Source organism: Microplitis demolitor, chromosome 3 (assembly GCF_026212275.2).
Source record: "Microplitis demolitor isolate Queensland-Clemson2020A chromosome 3, iyMicDemo2.1a, whole genome shotgun sequence".
NCBI lineage: Eukaryota > Metazoa > Arthropoda > Insecta > Hymenoptera > Braconidae > Microplitis > Microplitis demolitor.
In genome coordinates, this window is record NC_068547.1 from 898,383 (window position 1) to 919,196 (window position 20,814).

Below are 20,814 nucleotides of genomic sequence, written 5' to 3' on the forward strand. Positions count from 1 at the left end.
AATTTGAATATTATTTTTAAAAAATAAAAGAATTTAACAATTAAATTTCGTAATCACCAATAAAATAATGAGATAATAATTAAACTTTTTATTTTCAATGTTATGAAATATTTAATTTTTAAAAATACATGTGACCACATGCTTAATCACTAATTAATTAAAAATTTTGATAATCACCAGTAACCGATACTTAAACAATTAATTTAAAAAAAATTAATTTCATAAATTTATAAGATAACAATAAAATGATGAAATTTGAAATAAATATTTAATTATTGATAAAAAAAAAAAAAAATTATTTATTAATTAAACATCATAATTGATTTATTTCAACAGCTGTAACAAAGGTAGTTATTTTATTCTTACAATAAAAGTTGACATCGTAGATAATTAATTTACATCGGCATGTATAAGTGATTCGACAGTTTGCAGGTTTCTCTTATAAATAACATATATATTATCATCATTTATATATATATATATTTTTTTTTTAAATAATTCTCAATATTTTTAATACAACCCCCTGTCGCAAAAAAACAATTTAACTGCCAATAATTAATCAGTATCTTAATGACTCTTACACGATCCTAGACAAAAAATATAGATTTTTATTTAAATAATATTTTTATTATGCTATTATTATTATTTTATTAAATATATGTATATATATCTATACTTTTTTCATTTATCATATATATATTTATCCTTTCTATAACATCCTCAATAATATATTATAAATTCTCTCCTAATTAATGTATATATTTATAAGTATATACATTTATTTTCTTACTCTCCCTCGCTCTCGGTCTCTCCTTTGTCGAGTGACGATTGAATGCGTTGACATTTTTTTTAACGTTACAATAATTGAAACATTTTAATTATTATTATTAAATATTTCTTTTTGGTCTTACAGCGGAGTAACTTCAGTCGTCTTTGGTAGAGATGTGCGTACAGCATTTACTCGCGCCGTATTTATTATTTATCAATAATATTTATAATTTATATATTTTATTATGACCAATTATTATAAATTTATAACTTTTATACGTTTCATCATAAACATTTCTGTTCCCTGAGTTGGCATAACAACCTTTTCAGTCTTTACCATAATTTAAATTTATTTACTTTTTTTTTTTTTTATTATTTATTATTTATTTAACTCTCATTTTGTTTACAGCAATTACCATACATCAGGTAAAACAGTTAATGATTTACGTGTTTTTTTAAAGGCATTCGTTACTTTATTTACTTCTTAATTTTTTTGGTCATTTAAAAACAAAAAAATAATAATAATTATTACTTTTAATAACACAATTGATAATTAATCATTCATTTTAACTATAAAGAATTTAAGCCGACATAATTAATAAAATACCTGCAAAATTATTATTATTATTATTATTTTAAATATCCAGGGGAATGTGCGCCAGACTAGAAGGCGCAAAAAGGCAATGGCCAATTCCAATTATATATTAATTATTAATAATAACATAACAGCTTATAATAATAATAATAATGATAATAATAATAATAATAATAATAATAATAATAATAATAATAATAATAATAATAATAATAATAATAATAATAATAATAATAATAATAATAATAATAATAATAATAATAATAATAATAATAATAATAATAAGAATAATAATAATAATTCATTAATATTTTTTAAAAAGGCTCTCTCATGATCACACTTTGCCACAGCTTTCTCTATCTACTTATCTTTATCTCTCTCTCCCCCGATTATCTATTTTTTACAATAATAATAATAATGATAATAATAATAATAATAATCTATTTTCTATACAAAATATATATATAATTATTAAATAAATGAATTGCACAAAAAAAGACCATTAACTCCCGTAAGAGTGAATAATTTAAATGGTAATATAATTTTTTCTGCATTGAAATGTTGTATAATTAATTTTAAACGAATTTATAAATTTATAATAATCACATCTTTATAAACAAATACGAAAAACAAAGAAACAAACAAACGAATTACACAAAAATTAATTTTTTAAGTTAATGATAAATTTCTATATATATTCCGCTTGATATATAAATAATATCAATAAATTCATGTCAATAATTAATATACAATAAATGATAAACATTTAGGAATGATGAATCTCGAGTCCCAGGCACGAGAATGTAAACTAACACACTGCGACTATCGAAATTGTTTTTAAAAAAAAATGCGAAGCAAAGACAAAAAAATATAACACAATAACTATATGAATCTATAATGATTTTAAATTAATAATATTTATAAATTGACTAACTAATTATAAAAAATCTATTCATTGATAGCAGGATATCTTCTAGGTCGTTTGCCAGATTTTTGTTTTCTGTGAACATTAGACTCATGTTTGTCTCGCGAAGAATCATTAGAAGACTCAAAGGAAGTATCGGAGCCACTTGCTTGCTCAAGTTTTCTTTTACGTGATCTTGTAACGACACCACTGCTGCTGCTACTTTTACTGGAGCATGAATTATTACTCATATTATTATGATTGTCCAGTTTGTGATCTCTCTTTCGTCGTTTACTTTTAGGCATATCAACATTTAATTCACAGGCACGTTGACGTTCGCTATTCATGTCGAGAATTATTTTCGGCGAACTTGAATCTGATGACGAAGACGACAGTGAACTTAAGTATTCATTTACACGGTCGTCACTGAAGTCAAAGGCATTTGGTTGAGCTGGTGATGCTGATGTTGTCATACTGGTGGTAGCACTTGGTGGTCTCAGAATTTGAATTGACGGGCTAGAGGATGATGTGTTTGAAGTTGAAGAAGATACTGAACTTGAGGTCGAACGTTTGTGAAGTTTACGCCGCTGAGCAAGTTTAGCGCCATCAACTTCTTTTAATCTGAAGCCTCCAGCTTTATCACTTGGTCCCGAAGTCGAGGCTCGGTGATGTTGATTCGTTTCAATGGACAATTTTGGCTCTGCCAGCCATGTATGATTTACGAGACCATTGGCAGTGAGTCTGTCAACAGGCTCTGGAGTTAATAGTCCTTTGATAACCGACAGTGCAACCGGATTTAGATTCGTCCATAATTTAAAATCAATTTCACCGGATTTTATTCTTGACGCAAGATCTGGTGATCCAACTTTGTAAGCTGGTTTTCCTGATAACAACGAGTACAAAACGGCACCTAAACTCCACATATCACAGCTCTCATCATAAGCCTGGTGCGCAAGAACCTCTGGAGCAGCATATGGATAAGTGTAACATGGAGTATGAAGTGGCTCACACGAACGTTTCAGTCTTGCAAATCCAAAGTCGACAATTTTAATTAGTGAATTATTACCAGCTTGCGAGTAAACTAAATTTTCCGGTTTTAAATCACGATGAACAACACCACGAGAATGTATAAAGTGCACTGCTGATGCTAATTGTTTCATTATTTTACGAGCCTCTTCTTCAGTATACGTACGAGCAGATCTGAGTAACTCACCTCCAGATAATAACTCCATTACTATGTAAGTGTGCGCACGATCCTGATAGACATCTATCAGCTTAACAATATTAGGATGACCTTGACAAGCACGAAGAATAGCAACTTCACGGCTGCTGTCTATTCTTCTGCTTATTATCTTAACAGCATACTCTTGTTTCGTGTGACGGTGACGGCATCGACGGCACACTGAAAAACTTCCATCACCGAGCGCCTCTTCACGCGGGTCTATTTCGTAAATTTGAAAGAACGCGGACTCTTCGAATTTTGTCGCCAGTATATTTGACACCGACGGACGGTTCAAATGTTGGGTTTGATTGGTCTCGCGGAATATTTGGTCGCTTATCGTATTATCGCTGAATAATATTGACGGCGCGACGTATGAGTAACCTCGGAATAATTTGTCGTAATTTGGCGGCACAACTGCCGGACTATCAGCAGCGACCATTCTGGTAAATTCATCAGCAAAATTACTGGTATCCAACTCATGAGCTATTCTAGGCACAAAAGGCGGTGGTATTTGTCGTTTTTCTAAGGCTTCCCAGCTAAATGGTGGCGGTGCATTTCGAAAAAACGAATGTTCTTTAAGTTCTTTAGCGTCACGTGGCCCACCACCCAACCGCTGACGAGGATTTTTAACCAACAGACGTTCAATGAAGTTCTGTACCACTGGACTAAGATTTTTTGGTATTGGTGGTTCTGTTGTCAATATCCTGTTTGATATTTCTTGTTGATTATTCTTTTGACCTTCAACTGTAAATGGCGATGCACCAGTCAGCAATTCGTACATCAATACTCCAACACTCCACCAATCAACAGCCTAAAAAAATTAATAACATTCGTCTTTAATTACCTTGAATATTTTTGTTTTTAAATATTAATTATTTATATAACAGACGTATTAGTCATTGCCATTGTCATTATTGTCCTCGTCGATGGACTTTTGACGCCAATATTACTATTTTTTTACTGTCTAATTTTGTTTTTTTTTTTTTCATCAGCACGTCAAAAAATATCCACATATTATTTTATTAATTTATATACTTGTCCTGCTGCTTAATTTACAATAAAATTTTTTTTTAGTTATCATCAGCAATTAAAAAAAAAAAATGATTTGAAAGGTTGATGTCCCAACAGCTAATGTAATTAAAAAATCATTTACAAGATATTTTTTTACCTGGTGTTAACTTATTTATAACTCAACAATTTAAACTTAAAAAGCTGATCAGTAATTATTTTTATATCTACATGCTCTGAGTTCAATGTGATAATTAAGGAGATCGTCTTGCTGTCTGTGACAAAGTATTTAATAAATAAAACTCATAGGACAGAGTAAAAAATGAAGTACAGCAGAGTGCGTACTGGTATTGGAATTATTAAAGTAAGACATCAAAAGCTACATAACAGCAATGAAATAGTATCGTAATGACTGTGATACTTACAATATCGTGACCAGCTGAGCCACCTTGCACGACTTCCGGTGCCATGTACTCGATGGTCCCGCAGAAGGAATAGGCTCGGGCATTGTTGTCTCTCTCATGTGGCAAAAATTCCTTACTTAGACCAAAGTCTGTGAGCACAATATGGCCTTCACGATCCAGTAGTATATTTTCAAGTTTTATATCACGATAAATTATACCCAGCTGTGGTTATTAACAGATCAAATAATTAATTATCATTATTATTGTAGATTTTGTTTATATTATTAACATAAATATCAGTGTCAACAATAATAATAGTACTAGTAAGCACGATATATATTAACTTCCATATAAATAGTCTGGTTTCATTTTAAAAAATAACTATCGGTCTATTAATACTTCCGGGATTTTTATAAATACTGTTATCAAGTTACATTTCATTTTATCGTGGAACTAAAAAATTGATTTTTTTTTACGGTAAAAAAAGTTGGAAAATCCAAACCTGTACAACTCATTCAAAAAGTTATCAATAGATAACGTTCTTACACAGAAAAAAAAATGTCTCGGCGCAAAAAATTTTTAAAATTATTTTTAAAAAAAGCGACTACGAACTTTGCTCTAGTTAATAATATTTCAGTGTGTAAATATGATTTTTCCGTGAATGAATCAGCCGGGACCGAGGAAACGTTAGCAAAACACGTCTCATTGCTTCGCAATTGAGTTTCACAAAATAATCTTTTAAAAAATGACTCAAGACTTTTTATTCGTTAATTTAAATAAATAAGTAGTAATAATGTTTGTACCTTATGCAGATGCTCAAGGGCCAAAATAATTTCTCCAATATATATCCGTACATGGTCTTCGGAAAAATGATCGCGTTGATACAAATGAGTAAACAATTCACCGCCACTTACATAATCTAGAATAAATAAATTGAATTATTATCGAGTGCGCTCTATATTTATGTAACACTATTACATATTTTTAATTCACGGTATATTTAATCAACGTGAAATAAAATTTATGTATATGTATGGTATAGATTTGAATAATACATGTGTATTTAAATTATTTAAAAGTGAACAAAGATAAATAAATAAATAAATTTTTTCGTTACCGAGTATCAAGTGAAGTTTTGCGTCAGTTTGAAAGGCATAATGTAGTGTAACCAAAAATGGACTGTCTCTAACAGCCTCCAGTACTTGTCTCTCTGTTTTTGTATGCTCAGTTGTCTTTTTTTTCTGCACTATTGACGCCTTTCTTAAGACCTTCATTGCATAGAGACGACCAGAATCAGCACCAGTTCTTTTTCTCACCAGGAAGACTTTGCCATAAGCTGAACCATTCAATCAATCAGTTTAATCAATCATCAATCATTAATCATTATCATGTTTATTAATAAATAAACATATATATATCTATATTTATTGCTAAAAACATATATAATTTTTACTGTTCTTACCTCCAGTCCCAAGGACTTTGAGCAGATCAAAGTGCGTCATATCGACCCTCTGGCCTCCACTGTCTGCTAAATTAACTGAAAAAAAAATATTAAATCAAATATTACATTGAGATAATAAACACTGCTGATGTTTTTTTTTTAATAATAATTAACAGTTGAATTATTTTGGTTTTAAATTAATATTTTAAAGAATATTCTCTCTTATCTTATATATTTAAAAGCAAACATTTCATTATTAAAAATGTCCCAGACTTTAAACAATAAATTATAATTTTATATTGCTAATAAAATTATATTTTTATTCAATAATAATTACATTAAATTAACATAAATGCATATCTGGGTGGATATTTTAATGCAAACAGACTTTTTAAACTCATGACAGCTGTCAAAATATATTGTATATATTGTATATATATTGTACAATGTATATATTGAAAAAATATTAGTACTAATGAAAATTTGAGCCATTGGACAATAAATTTATTGTAATAAAATGTATTCAATGATAATAATTTTTATCACAATGCATTGTATAAATCAAAGGGCTAATTTCTTATCAAAAAGTAATGTTAACGTTAGCACATTTTAATATTTTTTTAACGTGATAGCCTACATTTACAGAATGTTTAATGTACCAAACTAGGTCACGTGATAAATGGAATAGAAGCAAGTAGTCTTATCATATAACAAATTAATGAATTTATTACTTTATTTTCCTTCTTAATTTCACATCCATGTTAATTTTATAATTTATATTTATACTAAATATTAATCCATTGGATTGTATAATTATGAGTGGGTATTGATGATTTAATGGAGTGAAAAGATGAAAGTAAAAAAAAAAAATAAATTGTTGTGAGAGATAAGATGTAATGTTGAATTTTGTTTAACTGCAGTAGGTGGTATGACTCAACGAAAATGAGGACTATTCAATTCCCCGTTGTACTATTTTATATATATATATATATATATATATATATATATATATTTGTTAAAACCAAACCCTCTTGTATCCATATCTATATATCACCATCACACTTATATTAACTACACTACTTTTTCTCTCTACCGTAGCTCTGTCTCCTGGTATCTGTGTCAAGGTGCTGTAACGACATAGCCATGGTCGTACTTAAAAACACTTTTGTACATATTTATAAAAATTTTTTTTACGGATCAAGTGTCGTGGATACAATTGTCTTAACTTGTAATCATTATAAATTTAAACTGTATATATATAGAGAGAGAGTCAAGAGTACTTGGTATCCATGTGTAGTAAACCGGTGGGAAATAAACTTTTACTATCGAATAATAGATTTTTTAAATTTTATGGGGTAACAAATGAGGTCACGGCTCGACGCAAGGGTCATCTTAATTTAATGGTTGATGGCATGTAAACAAATATTTATATATATGTTTTATAATTTATGAAGATAGATATTGTTGAGTATCTATTGTTTGACCTACTTGTTAAGAATTTAATTCAAGAGACGGCTTGGGAAGACAGCTCAGGTCCCTTTAAATTTTAAGTCAAGAGTATACTAAAATATATATATATATATATGATGAAATATAATTGTATAAGACTATGGGCGGCTGAGGTCGTCAGAAAGGGACGAATGGGAAAACCGAAAGTCAAATCTGTCCTAGATTCTTGTGATGTTTGAACTTAATTGATTATTAAGTAACATATAACTTTATTTAGTTTTTAAAATTTCAACTTAAACTTTATCTTTAATATTTGAGTTAAAAAATTAAATATGTAAATTTGAATAACTGAAATATTTTAAATAAATAATTTCTGTCAGAAAAAAAAAATTTTTTTTTATTTTAAATTAAATCATGATTTATTATAAAATAAAACTAGTAAATATTGTCTTGATTAATATTTTAAAATAATTTACGGTTGAGCGCTGTGAGGATTTCGAAATAAATAATTTAGAAAAAAAATTTTTTTCATTTTATATTTTCGTACGAGGCCACGAGGATATACTGGTATACCGAATAAAAAAATGTATATATATATAAAATGAAAAATAAATAAAAAGAACAACAGTATAACAGTCAGCAGTAGTACGGGACTTGAACAGAGATTCATACCCCTGTCCCCGGCGCGGAAGTTCCGCTTTTGTACGACCTAGATAGCCGGCATTCACTCGCTATTTCGTAACGGGACCGACTTTCTTTCGGTTACCTGACTCACTATACAGCAGACTGTCGATGCCAGTCTATATTATCAATCTCACTCAGACTATTCGATTTCATTAAATATTAAAGCTAATTTATTTTTTCATTATTTAAATCATCAACTACCTTACTTGTTACATAACAAATTTATCAAACATTCAAACTTATAAGTTTTGATATTATTTTAACTGATTGACATTTAAAGGTTCAAATATATATTTAGATTTTTTCTACATAAATTAATTCTAACGTAAAAAAATAATTTAATTTTAATTAGCGATTTAAATGCAGGAGTTACCGTAACAGTTAACGTTTTTTACAAAGTTAAGAAAACTCTCATAAGAATATAAAAATATTAAATTTATTTATTTCAATGCCTCTTTATTCACCTTCTCAATTTACACTTTACACTTATCTCAGACCTAGCTCATCCTTACTTGCCGATTAAAACCTTACAGTAAATTTCACTTGCAATAAAATATGACTAGAGTGTTTTAAATTAAAATCATTTCCTTGTAATTATAAAAAAAGATAAATTAAAGCCAATTAACGGTCTACTTAATTCAGTATTAACATCTATCTTGTGTTAAAATTAAATTATTTAAGCAGTATATATTTTTGTTGAGTTATATTTTTTTTCTTAAAAGTATATATAGGCCGCTAAAGAAAAATAGAAACTTGAGAAAGTTAAAAATAACTTTTTATAATAATTGTAAAATAACTTATATATTAACACGAAGTTCAAGGTATTTTAGGCTTACGTATATTTTGTAATATATATATATATATATTTTCTAACTCCGACAATATGTCCAATGTCATTGGGTGGGAGGACATGAGATAAAGGTGAAGTGATATCGAATATCGACTAGCGCGATAGTTCACCTATAGGCACTAAATACATTAATCTTATGTCAAATATATATATAATTTTAGTTATGCAAAATATATATTTTATTACACAGATTGAAAATAAAAATTTATTTGAGCAAAATAAATTTCCTGCGCGAAGAAATTTTTTTTTTTTTTTGTGTAAAATAAAAAATTTAATTCATTCGTACGTAACTTTCTCTGAAGAAAGTTTTAGCATGTGCTCGTTAACTTAAAATGCATAATTATTTTTAAAAAATATCTTGATATATATGTGAACTTTTAAAAAATATTTGTTCATAACGAAATCAATAAATAATTGAACGTAAAGATTCAATAAATCTATTTAAAGTTTATTTGAGTAATTAAATTTATATATTTATTTGTTTTTTATTATTTCAATAAATATATAAATACTAATTATTTATTGAGCTGTTATTTTAAATATATCACTTGTATATTATCAAAATACATAAATAATGTATATACATATTGTATATTTTTATTACACAGGACTTTCATCAATGCATTTTGTGCTGCATGTAAAAAAAATTCTTATCGTTCGTTTCCTTGTAAAGTGTACTCAACTTATTATGTTAACTCGACTGTAATCATACAATTCCAATATATATATATACATATATACATATTAATAAATATATAATTATCGTTAATATAAAATTTTATTTTAAAATGTCTTATTATTAAACTAAAAAAATTTTTTTATGTTTAAATACCGGATGTATTTATTACAGCTCCCTAAGTATAATTTTTGTAATAAACAATAAATTTTTAATGTAATTATTAAATTAAAAAATAAAAGTATTTAAAATTAATCGAATGATTAATGATAAAAAAGTTTTAGAAAATAAAGTGATATATATTTGCAAGTCAAAGTCTATTATTCACAATTGATTTATTGATTATTATCGCAATAATAATTTATCATTACAACATACAATAATGTACATACATAATAATAAAAATATAATTTATAACAAATATAACTATTGTTATAAAATAAGCGTATATAATTTTTTTAATCGCGATGAGAACCGGGTACCAGTATTATAAAAAAAAATGATAATGCACTAAAAAAAATAGTGTATCAAAAAAAAAATATTTTAAAGCTCCGTGATAAATTTTTTTTATTTAAATCATCAAGGACTGGCATTTATCCAATAATTAATAAGCCAACGGTGTGTCGTGTGTGATGACTTGTCAAACTCAATGGAAAAAATTTTAAGTACTGTTTTAAAAATTTTTTTCGTATGAAATCAACATGAGTTAAATAGCTAATGTATCAGAGTACATATATATGAGTGTCTTGTGTAGGATTTTGTATATCACATTGAAATGTCAAGGCTGGTACACGCGAACAGCTTATTTGTAGTAGTGGTAAATGCATGGATGCTCTTCCTCAGTACATTATATATATGTATAACAAGTATATGTATATAAGTATATATGTAGCATAACATAACATCAGTTCAACTTGCTCATCTACATCATATCACGTGGGTACTGCTCAGTAGCCAGTAGTCAGTAGTAATGTACATTGTACATACATATTATACTCATATACATATATACCGAATAGTACATATATGTTTTTTTTGCGACAACCGCAGCTGAAGTTGCAATGAACCAATCAGATGAAAAGCATCAGCTCAATACTCTCTACGATGATAAACTTGTTAAAACACAAGCCTTTTATCTTCAGTTTTAATTACTGTTTTAAAAAGTATATATGTATATTTTATTTAATTTAAAAATAAATATTTATTACTGATAAGTTAAACTAAAATGTTGACATGACAAATTTATCAGTTTGTTGGAAATAATTATTTTTAATAGGCCAGTAGTTCAATCAGTCGTGATCGATTATCATCAAGTGGGTCTGTGTATCTCTGCCACCCTCAACATATATTTTATCCCCCGTATCTGTGGATTTTAGTTTATGTATTATACTGTGAGCTGTGATACGACATGCCGTGGGCATATAACAGTAGATATATTAATATGGAACACGTTGGGTATCAGCTGAGTTTTATGCTAGAGTAAGGGTTATAGTGATGTATAAACAGGGTGTATTATAAGGGGGAAAGTATTGAGGGGAAAGAATGAAAATAATCGTAAAGGAAATTGCGATGAGGATGAGGATAGTGCTGGCGATTTTTATGCTGATGGGTTACTATAATTACTAGTTACTATCACTAGGTCGAACGTAATTTCTGCATCTCTCCCCACGTGGTCTAGTCTCTAGTCTAGTCTTCTTCGCCCTTTCTATCTCTCGGCGGCTCTCTACAAGCATATATGTATATATATCTAGCCTATCGATTCTACTTCGTGTTCTATTTAGTAACCAGCTTGACAACTGATAAAAGACACTGCATATATCTATATATTTTTTTCATCCATTATCGATTTGTTAATCTGTCGTTATTCATTTTAAACATTAATATTAAATTATATATTTTTTATTTTACGGTTCAATTTATATTTAAATTTAAATTCGGATTCACTTCTTCACTGGGAGTTCCGGAGTTTTTGAAAAAATTACTCCGCATACAGAGTAAATATGGAGTTCATTTTCCAGTGGAGTGATTTCAGAGTGATCTGGATTTTTTACTTCCAAGGGGATTAAATAAATACACAGCTATTCGCTCTGCATTCACTCCGGATTTAATCCGTAAATTTTTTACAGTGTATAGTTTAAATAAACAAATAATAATAATAAAATTTATTACTTTGTGAGCGTGATTTGATTTTTAGCTGTACGCCGGTAATACGAAACCTTTAAAGTGAATAAATACCGTACGGAGAAAGTTTCGATTAGATTACTAAATAAAAATAAAAAACTACAACTGCTTATAATCGATTGTTAATTACTGAAAATAGTTGACGTTAGTGATAGTGATTGACGTAAATTAATACAATAGATTAACGTCATTGGACGCGATGTAAAATAATAAATGAATTTATAAATTATACATGCGTTACTTTTAACAAATAAATATGTTTACTAATACGTTCTCTGTAAATTTAAATAGTTTAAACAGTAAACACTTTTTTACAACGTATTTTAAAATAAAATTACTAAAAAGCTGTTGACAATTCAACTTCTTTTTATTCTTATTCTTCTTATAAATCTATTTTTAAATTCAATCATTTTTTTATCACAAGGTGATATTCATTATTATGCTTTTGATAAAAAAAAAAAAGTAAAAAAAAAACTTACGTTTCAAAACAATATAAAATTATTTATAAATTTTTTTTTTGTTTACATTTAAAATAAATTATTTATTTTTAATATAAAAAAATAAATAAATTTAAATTATCGCGGGTTAAAAGTTTATACATTTACTAAAAATGGAGTAAATAATTCAAGTACATTTTTTTTTCTAATATAATTCATGGTTACTAGAGTACATACTAGAGTAAGGTCAATATGTGATATACATTAAGTATTTAAAAAAAAATATATATATTTTACCTCCATCATCATTTCTTTCCTGCGACACCGGGTCCGGAGATGCGGGCGAGTCGGTCACATCGAGTTTTCTTATGGCCTTAGATAATCCCGAGGAACCGGAGCCCCATTTTCTTCCATCTCCAGCAGCATTGTCCTCAAAAACAATTTCGACGTCACTACCATCCTCGAAGTAACCGCTCTCGTGCTCCGAAATCTTCTTAATCGACTTCATTTATCCGTCAAATGAAAACCAATATAAAAATATATCCAAATAATAGTACACACCGAGTTAATCACTCGATATAAAAAAATAAATAAATAAATAATAAAAATCCAATCCAAAGATTTGGTCCAAACATTCGCTAGGACCTTGGCATCTTTACGTTCTACTTCTTCGTAATGCGTATATATTAACGGCAAGATATTTGCGTATAATTTTTAAAAAAATTATTTTTCTTCTTATTCTTCAGTGCACTCGTAATATTTTTTACTCAACTCCATTTGGCTTCAGCTTATTTTTATCAACACCAACAAAGTACTTCTGCGTTGCCGTTGTTGTTATGTATATTAATATAAATATATACTTGGTATTAAATTAAATTCTCCGAATGATTTCCAATGACAGCGGGTTATTACCGCTTATTAATTTTGTTCTGCGATTCACCTTTAAATTAAAGCCGCTTAGTTTTTACAACAACAATACTCGCGCACTGAGAAACTTATCAGTACACAAGTTAAATACAACAATGTTTATCGTCGTCCCATTTACAACTGCATCATCACTATAACAGCAACAACAACAGCAAGAAATATACAACGTTGTGAGCAGTAACAGCAGCGCATGAGCACTTTTCAAGGCACACTGTACATCAACGTAGTAAAAATATCGTAGTGGTGGTTTTCTTGTCTATCTATCTTCCTATACTATACTATATACACATATATATTATAATATATAACTGGATAGTGTAGGTGAGGTCTTTATAGGTATTGGTTGGTCACCACGTGCCTTGTAGCAGGAACGTGATGAAAGTGTTGACACGTGGGCCAGCAGCTTTTACCTTGGAATACAAATTGATTTAACCGAAACGTGATTGAAGGACAATCACTTCCGTTTATTTAAATATACTTATTTAAACAAATGACATTTAGTGTATATATATAAAAAAAACAATTATGACTGCGATTGTTTCAATCCGCAGCAGTTAAATAATTATTTAGACTGCAACTGATAAATACTCAGCCTTCGACGACTGACTGAGCTCTACTGACACACTTATTGACTCCGACTGCTGATCCAACAAAACTGATTCTTTGGTTGGTGCTTTGAGCAAGACGTCTTTGTGTAATAAAAAATACCAAACCCAACTTTCGTAATCCACTGCAATAGTTTTTTAATTTTTATCTTTCATTTATTTTTTACTCCGATTACTTTTTTATCCTTTTACCCAACAGATTATTTTATTATTCTTTTATTCCTTGTTTTTTTACTTAAGTAAAAGATAAGTCACTGCAGTGGTCCAATGATCGGTTGCCCAAAAAAGTGCTGATGTATTTTTATACAACTCTCGGGTTCTTTGACGTAAGTAACTAAGTACAGGTCTCTTTTTTTCGTTTTTTTTAATAATAAATTACAGATTAATATTTAAAACAACTGATGTATGTCAACACTTTACACTGAATTATAAACAAAGACTCATAACAAATATTATTTTGAAATTTAAAAAGTTGTTAAGTGTAACAAACACTTATCGACACGCTAATGTAATGCCATCTTTACTGCAAGAGTTTTTAATCGTGAAACTTTCCACTGGAATTGAACAACCACCGCGGCATATGTTTGTGTTATTCGCTGGTCGATTGACGTCTGCCGGAAGACACAGGTGTCACGCGAAAGGACCTTCAGCACTGCACCAAAAATCTTAACTTATTTTTATAAAAAAATTGTTTTTTTTTAATTATCTACTGGTTAATTATTTGCTCACTGGCTGGCAGTCAATAATTAAATTTATAAAAAATACTTTCACTCGTTTCGATTTAAATATTCAAATAAAATTCACTGTCTTGATGATAAATTTGAGTTACACACAAGGCGTTTAGTTATTTGAGTCTTAGATAGATAGTGAGTTGTAAAAATATGTAAAAATGAATAATGATAATTTAATTTAATTGGAGTAGTGAGATTGAGTAAGAAAAAAAATAATAAAAAGAGAGGGATGATTGGGAGAAGAGAATGGTTTGTGAAAGAGGAAATGAGGTACTGGCAGTATGTATTAAACTCGGTACTCTACACCACGCAGATGTCTGGTGCTGTAGAGAGAGCACGAAGTGACACGAAGGCTCGCTGCCGACTGCCTGTGCCGAGAAACATAAATACCCCACTACTATTTCATTCTCATTGGTATGGTGTTAAATTGTATCCTACACTCTGCTTAACTTGTTAGTAGTGGAGCCGTGGAGGTTTGTCGGGGTATAACAGCTGATTTTAAAACCACACACCGGGGGTCTTTCACAGGAACGCCTGTCAGGCTTCACATGCCCTGGGTTTTACTAAATTTTTTATTCCTCAAGTTACCAAGACGTCTACAAATTTTTCCTTTATTTTAAAAACGATAAATTACAAAAAAAAATATTTTTAAAAATTATACCTATAGATTTTTTAATTTTCTACATGTGCATTTTTTTTTTTTTTTTTTTTTTTTTTTTTGTAATTTATTTGTTGAAAAAAAAAATTCAAAAATTGTCTTCTAACTTTAGATAATAAATTTATTATCTTTATCTTCATTACTAGTCTCTGCGCACTTCATTACCTCAATGTACACAGCCTGTAATTATTAAAATATATTTTTAAAAATTTATTATATAAATAAAAATATTTTTTTATAAATTTTACTGTCCAGGTCTAAGGTACAAATAATTATTTTATTTTTTTTTTATATTGGAGCTGTGGGCTTTCCTATGACGCATTGACCAACTACTCAGCGAAACTGGTGAGGAACAAAGTGTGAGTACACTACAGCAGTGCAGGGAGTTATGAATATCAAGTAAAGAGAATTATAGAACAGACCCAGATAATTTACCAAGACCAGGTGACTCACAAAATGCACCGTGTCCCGAAAAGGGAACAATGCCAAGAATCCCCATCATCCTGTTCAATTGTGTGTTTGCATGATGGTATAGGGGACTCATTTGTTCACCTTAGATTGTAATGGTCTTTTCATAAATTTAATATCCATAAGGACTACAAATACTGGCCATAATATAAATTTTTACTACCTGAAATATCGAAGACCCAAACAGGGAGAGACCTTGTATATTATCTTGAAGAAAAGTCAAAGGACATAGACCTTAGACTTACAAATATTGTCGACTGGCGACAGCTTCTTCAAGATTTAAGATTATATATTTAAATGTATATAGATATATTTGTAATTCAAAAGTCTAGACGCATTGTTAAGTTTTAAAACTGAGGAGCTTAAATCGTTTAGTAATTTCGACATTGAAAATTACTTTGTATTTAGTTTTAGAATTATGAGGACGTAATTTAAATAACAATATAATCAACTTTTCTTACACTTAATTATTATTTAGCCGTAAATTTATCAGTATGACGTACATACAAATATGTCCTAATGTCCATATTGGTTACTAAATTATAATTTTGAAAATTTCTGTGAGTTACTCGTATGTTATTTTAAAAATTACTTAGTTATGAGAACTATTTTAAAGATTTATCACTACGATGTATATATTTATCAGTAAAATCGTTAAAAAAATATTATTTTAAAAATAATAAATATTTAAAAACTTCTTTTGTAGTTAAGTGTTATCACACAACTTCATTATTTTTATTTTATGATAAACATTTATTGATATCAATGCGGCTTTGGTTTTTAGATTTAAGTTTGGTCGATCGTGACCTAACTGATATAAATTGATATCATAAAATATAATATTTAAAAGTAATTGGTTATAATAAATTTTAATAACTTATATTATAAAATATATGAAAGCTAAATATTGATTTAATTTAATATTTCATTGATAATAATAATAATACACGAGAAAAAATTTGCGGAGTGAATAACTGGGTATTTATTTAATCTCCTTGGAGTAAAATTTACTCCGAAGTTTATTTTAATTTTAAAACTCCAAATCGGAGCGAATGGGGATTTAAATAAAATCCAGATCACTCTGGAGTAAATTTGTTTGGATTTAAATAAAATCCGTAATCACTCCCGTTTTTTGACAGTATAAAAATAATAATAGAATAGTAAATAATTAATAATATATTTACCAAATGTCAAAACATGTGTTACAGTTTCATTAGTATTATCAGCTGGTGAAATTTGGTATGCCGGTCCTGGCCGTGGTGGTGCTGGTGGAAGGGGCGGCTGCATGACATTCTCCATCCTATTCTCTGTCGAGTTTTTAAAATTTTGACTACATATACACACTTCTGTCTCTTTTAGTCTCTTGTCATATCACCGGAGTAAAATGAATAGAGAGATCTGAGCTTTAAACAAAACTATCAAGTGTCACCAGTGACACTTTGGAGCAAACGTCCGGTATTTTAATGTATCACCTGCCGGACTTGCTCTTGATTGCACTCAATATTTATATTCTACAATTTAACAAATAATTATAACCTGACAAAATAATATTTTACGTCGATTCAAAACTAACCATCTCTTCAAAATCTATTTTTAAATAAATACATATTTTTTTTCATCACCACTAAAATTATACAGAATTTTTTTAAGTCATCATGAAAATAACTTGCCTCTCATCAGTCTCACAATTATTATATTTCATTTATTACTATGCATTTTATTGTTATTTTTATCAGTTATTGAATTCCTGTCATCTTGCACCGATGTCTCTTCGTCCTGATAAATAATCTGGTACTTGAATAAAATAAATAATTAAATAAATAAATAAACTAATTAGCTAACTGACAGCTAAGTACAGCAATAAATAATATTTATAGATTATGAAATGTATATAATTATTTTATTTGGATTTCTCGCGCCTGGTGTGCGACGCAATTGGCCGGTTATGTTTGTTACTTTTAAAACACTACGGACAACCCATCGCCTTGTTGGTGGTATCAGGGTCGCAGTTGCACATTTATAATAACTATCCATGTATTCTTATATATTTACAGTGTACATACATGTTCATTTTAAGTATATAGATATATAGGCCAACGTATATAGCTATTATTACATATACTCATTGCACATGTGTGTTGAAATTATTCTAGGTCTTGACGGATACTGAGGACTCAGATTTTCTAATCGTACCACTTGGTTATCTGGTGGCGCCACAAGTTTAATCATTAAAATTTATAAAAAAATACATTTTTTCAGTTTTTAAATTTGAAATTTTTTTTTATGACAAGTAATTGGAAAATAATTTATTTTTATTAAAACTTCTCAGACAGCGCCCCCTACTTTTTGAAAATTCACAATGACCTTGAACTGTCAATAGCAATAAAATTTTAGTAATTGATTTCAAAAAAATTAGGGTATTAATTGAAAAAAGGACAACGGGGTTATAATTTTGATGACATGTAGATTTTTTTAAAAATTACTCAGTTGTTATCAATTGGGAGCTAAATGAAATTTTAAAAATAAATTTTTAGCCTAAAAAAATTGATATTCCAAATTATAAATGATACTTTTTCAAAACGATAAATTATAAAAAAAAATATGTGAAATAATGCACCTACAGTTTTTTGAATTTTCTAAAATTCGAAAATTTTTGATTGCCAATTTCAAGATCAAAATTATAATGACATGAAGATTTAAATAATGCGAAAGTTAACAGATAATAAAGAATTTTTGAATTTGAATTGCATATTAAAAATTCAAAAAAATATTTGTTCCTTTTGAAAAATTTTAATTTTACTGACAAGTAATTTGTTTATATAAATTAAAAAATTTTCTGTATAAATAATTAAATAACTTTCAGAATAAAAAAAAATGTATCAATTAAAATTAAACATAATTTATGATTGCACGAGCTGATGACAACTCCCGTTAACCAATGGAAAAATATAAAGGCCTTTGAATAATTAAAATAAATGAAAAAAATTTCGAACTGATGGTTAATAATCCTCATGACACTTATCATTACTTTCCCCCTCTTATTATTTATTTATTTATGTTTGTAGATATCAGTACTCATATATACATATATATTATTTATTAAAACTGGAATGTGGAACAAAATGAAACAAACGTCGAGTGCAGAGTAGAGAGTAACATTAATGTCCTTTGAATTTAATAATACAGTAGAGTTTTATTTAAAATGGAAAGGGAAAAGCGAATGGATGAAATTTCAAATTTAATTTAACTTGATCATTGACTGCTACAAGTTACAAGTGACGTTAAATAATTTTTAAAAATTTTCAAAGTATATTTAAACTAAATAAAGTCAAATTAACTGATAAAGATATTTAAAATTAAAATATATTCAATTATGCTGGCAGAACTTTTTCCTTTTTGGACGAAATACGGCTATTGCATAATAATTGTACTCGTTTTTTACAGTATTGTAAACTTGGTATCAAAATACAAAGCGAGTTATTGTGAAAGCGGTAGAAATGAAAATAATAATTATTTAACTGAGTACGGTAAAGAGTTTGAAGATGAGCCAGCTTTATCAATAAATTTACAACACATTCCTTACGATTATAAAAAACCAACTGCCGATCAATTGGAAAAAAGAGCTGCAGAATTTTATAAAATAGCGAATGCGCGCAGGACGATCAGATTTTTTAGCTCGGAATCGGTACCACGGCGGGTTATTTATGACATTATTAAATCAGCAGGTATGTGTTTATATTTATAAATAATTATTGTGTATAAAATATTGGCTAATTAATAATAATAATTAGTAATGGGTCACTTGTAATTACTATAAGGTACTGCACCAAGTGGTGCACACACTGAGCCTTGGACTTTTGTGTTGGTGTCTGATAAAGAAATGAAGTTGAGGATAAGAGAAATAATCGAGCAAGAAGAAGAGATAAACTATAAAAAACGTATGGGTAAAAAGTGGACGACGGACTTGAAACCGCTAAAGACTAATTGGATAAAAGAGTATCTCACGCAAGCGCCGTATTTAATTATTGTATTTAAACAAAAATATGGCACGCTGGCTGATGGACGGCCAAAGATTCATTACTACTGTGATATGAGTGTCGCTATTGCTTGCGGTATTCTTATCACTGCCATTCAGGTAATCTGTAAATATTTTATTTTAGTCATTGTTGAGATTTTTTTTCGACAAATCAATTAGAAAAAAAAATATCCACATATAGAGAATTACAAAAAATCAGTGAACTAGTACCCGATCACTCATAGATTTACTAAATATAGATATATAAATACATGGAGTGATCGGGTACTAGTTCTCTGATTGGGTACAGATCTTTTACCTTAAAGATGAAATTTTTTTTTATGACTTGTCGTTTTTAAAAAAATCCAAACAATAGATGTCGGCTACTTTCAGTATCAATTTTTAGTTTCTAATGATTACAAGTACGCATATTTTAAATTTCAGTATGCGGGACTTGTTACACTCACATCGACGCCCTTGAACTGCGGACCTGCACTAAGAAATCTTTTGGGACGACCTTCCAATGAAAAATTATGCCTTCTTTTACCTGTTGGTTACCCAGCTGATGATGCCACTGTACCTAAACTCGAACGTAAATCTTTGGAAGATATTTTAATTGAATTTTGATATTTGATGAATAATAATTAAAAAATAAAAATAATTTAATGGTAATTATGGTGGACAACAAGCTCTTCCCATTAATTTTATAGAGTTGATGTCTTGGATATTATTAAAAATAATGAAATAAAGTTAATAATTTTTAAAACGATAAAATTATGTAATACTTATTT

At 28.5% G+C, this 20,814-nt stretch overlaps 2 protein-coding genes across 3 annotated transcripts; one reads left to right on the forward strand and one right to left on the reverse strand.

The window, feature by feature from the left end:
• Positions 1-281: 281 nt before the first annotated feature.
• On the reverse strand, positions 282-18,147 carry LOC103576190 (ribosomal protein S6 kinase alpha-5). Of its 2 annotated transcripts, XM_008556306.3 has the most exons (7): positions 18,072-18,147; positions 17,193-17,802; positions 6,364-6,438; positions 6,019-6,237; positions 5,705-5,820; positions 4,923-5,123; positions 282-4,300 (listed from the first exon to the last, which is right to left on the reverse strand). In XM_008556306.3, the coding sequence occupies exons 2-7, from the start codon at positions 17,305-17,307 to the stop codon at positions 2,312-2,314; spliced, it is 2,715 nt and encodes a 904-aa protein (XP_008554528.1). In that variant the 5' UTR covers positions 17,308-17,802; positions 18,072-18,147; the 3' UTR covers positions 282-2,311. The 2 variants fall into 2 exon arrangements, with proteins under 2 accessions (XP_008554528.1, XP_008554526.1); XM_008556304.3 differs by lacking the exons at positions 17,193-17,802; positions 18,072-18,147 and adding an exon at positions 12,917-15,560.
• A 65-nt stretch (positions 18,148-18,212) lies between these two features.
• LOC103576191 (iodotyrosine deiodinase 1) lies at positions 18,213-20,773 on the forward strand. The gene is made up of 4 exons (XM_008556307.2): positions 18,213-18,298; positions 19,074-19,733; positions 19,827-20,143; positions 20,468-20,773. Exons 2-4 carry the CDS (start codon positions 19,382-19,384, stop codon positions 20,648-20,650), a joined length of 852 nt encoding a protein of 283 aa, XP_008554529.1. The 5' UTR covers positions 18,213-18,298; positions 19,074-19,381; the 3' UTR covers positions 20,651-20,773.
• Positions 20,774-20,814: the final 41 nt, after the last annotated feature.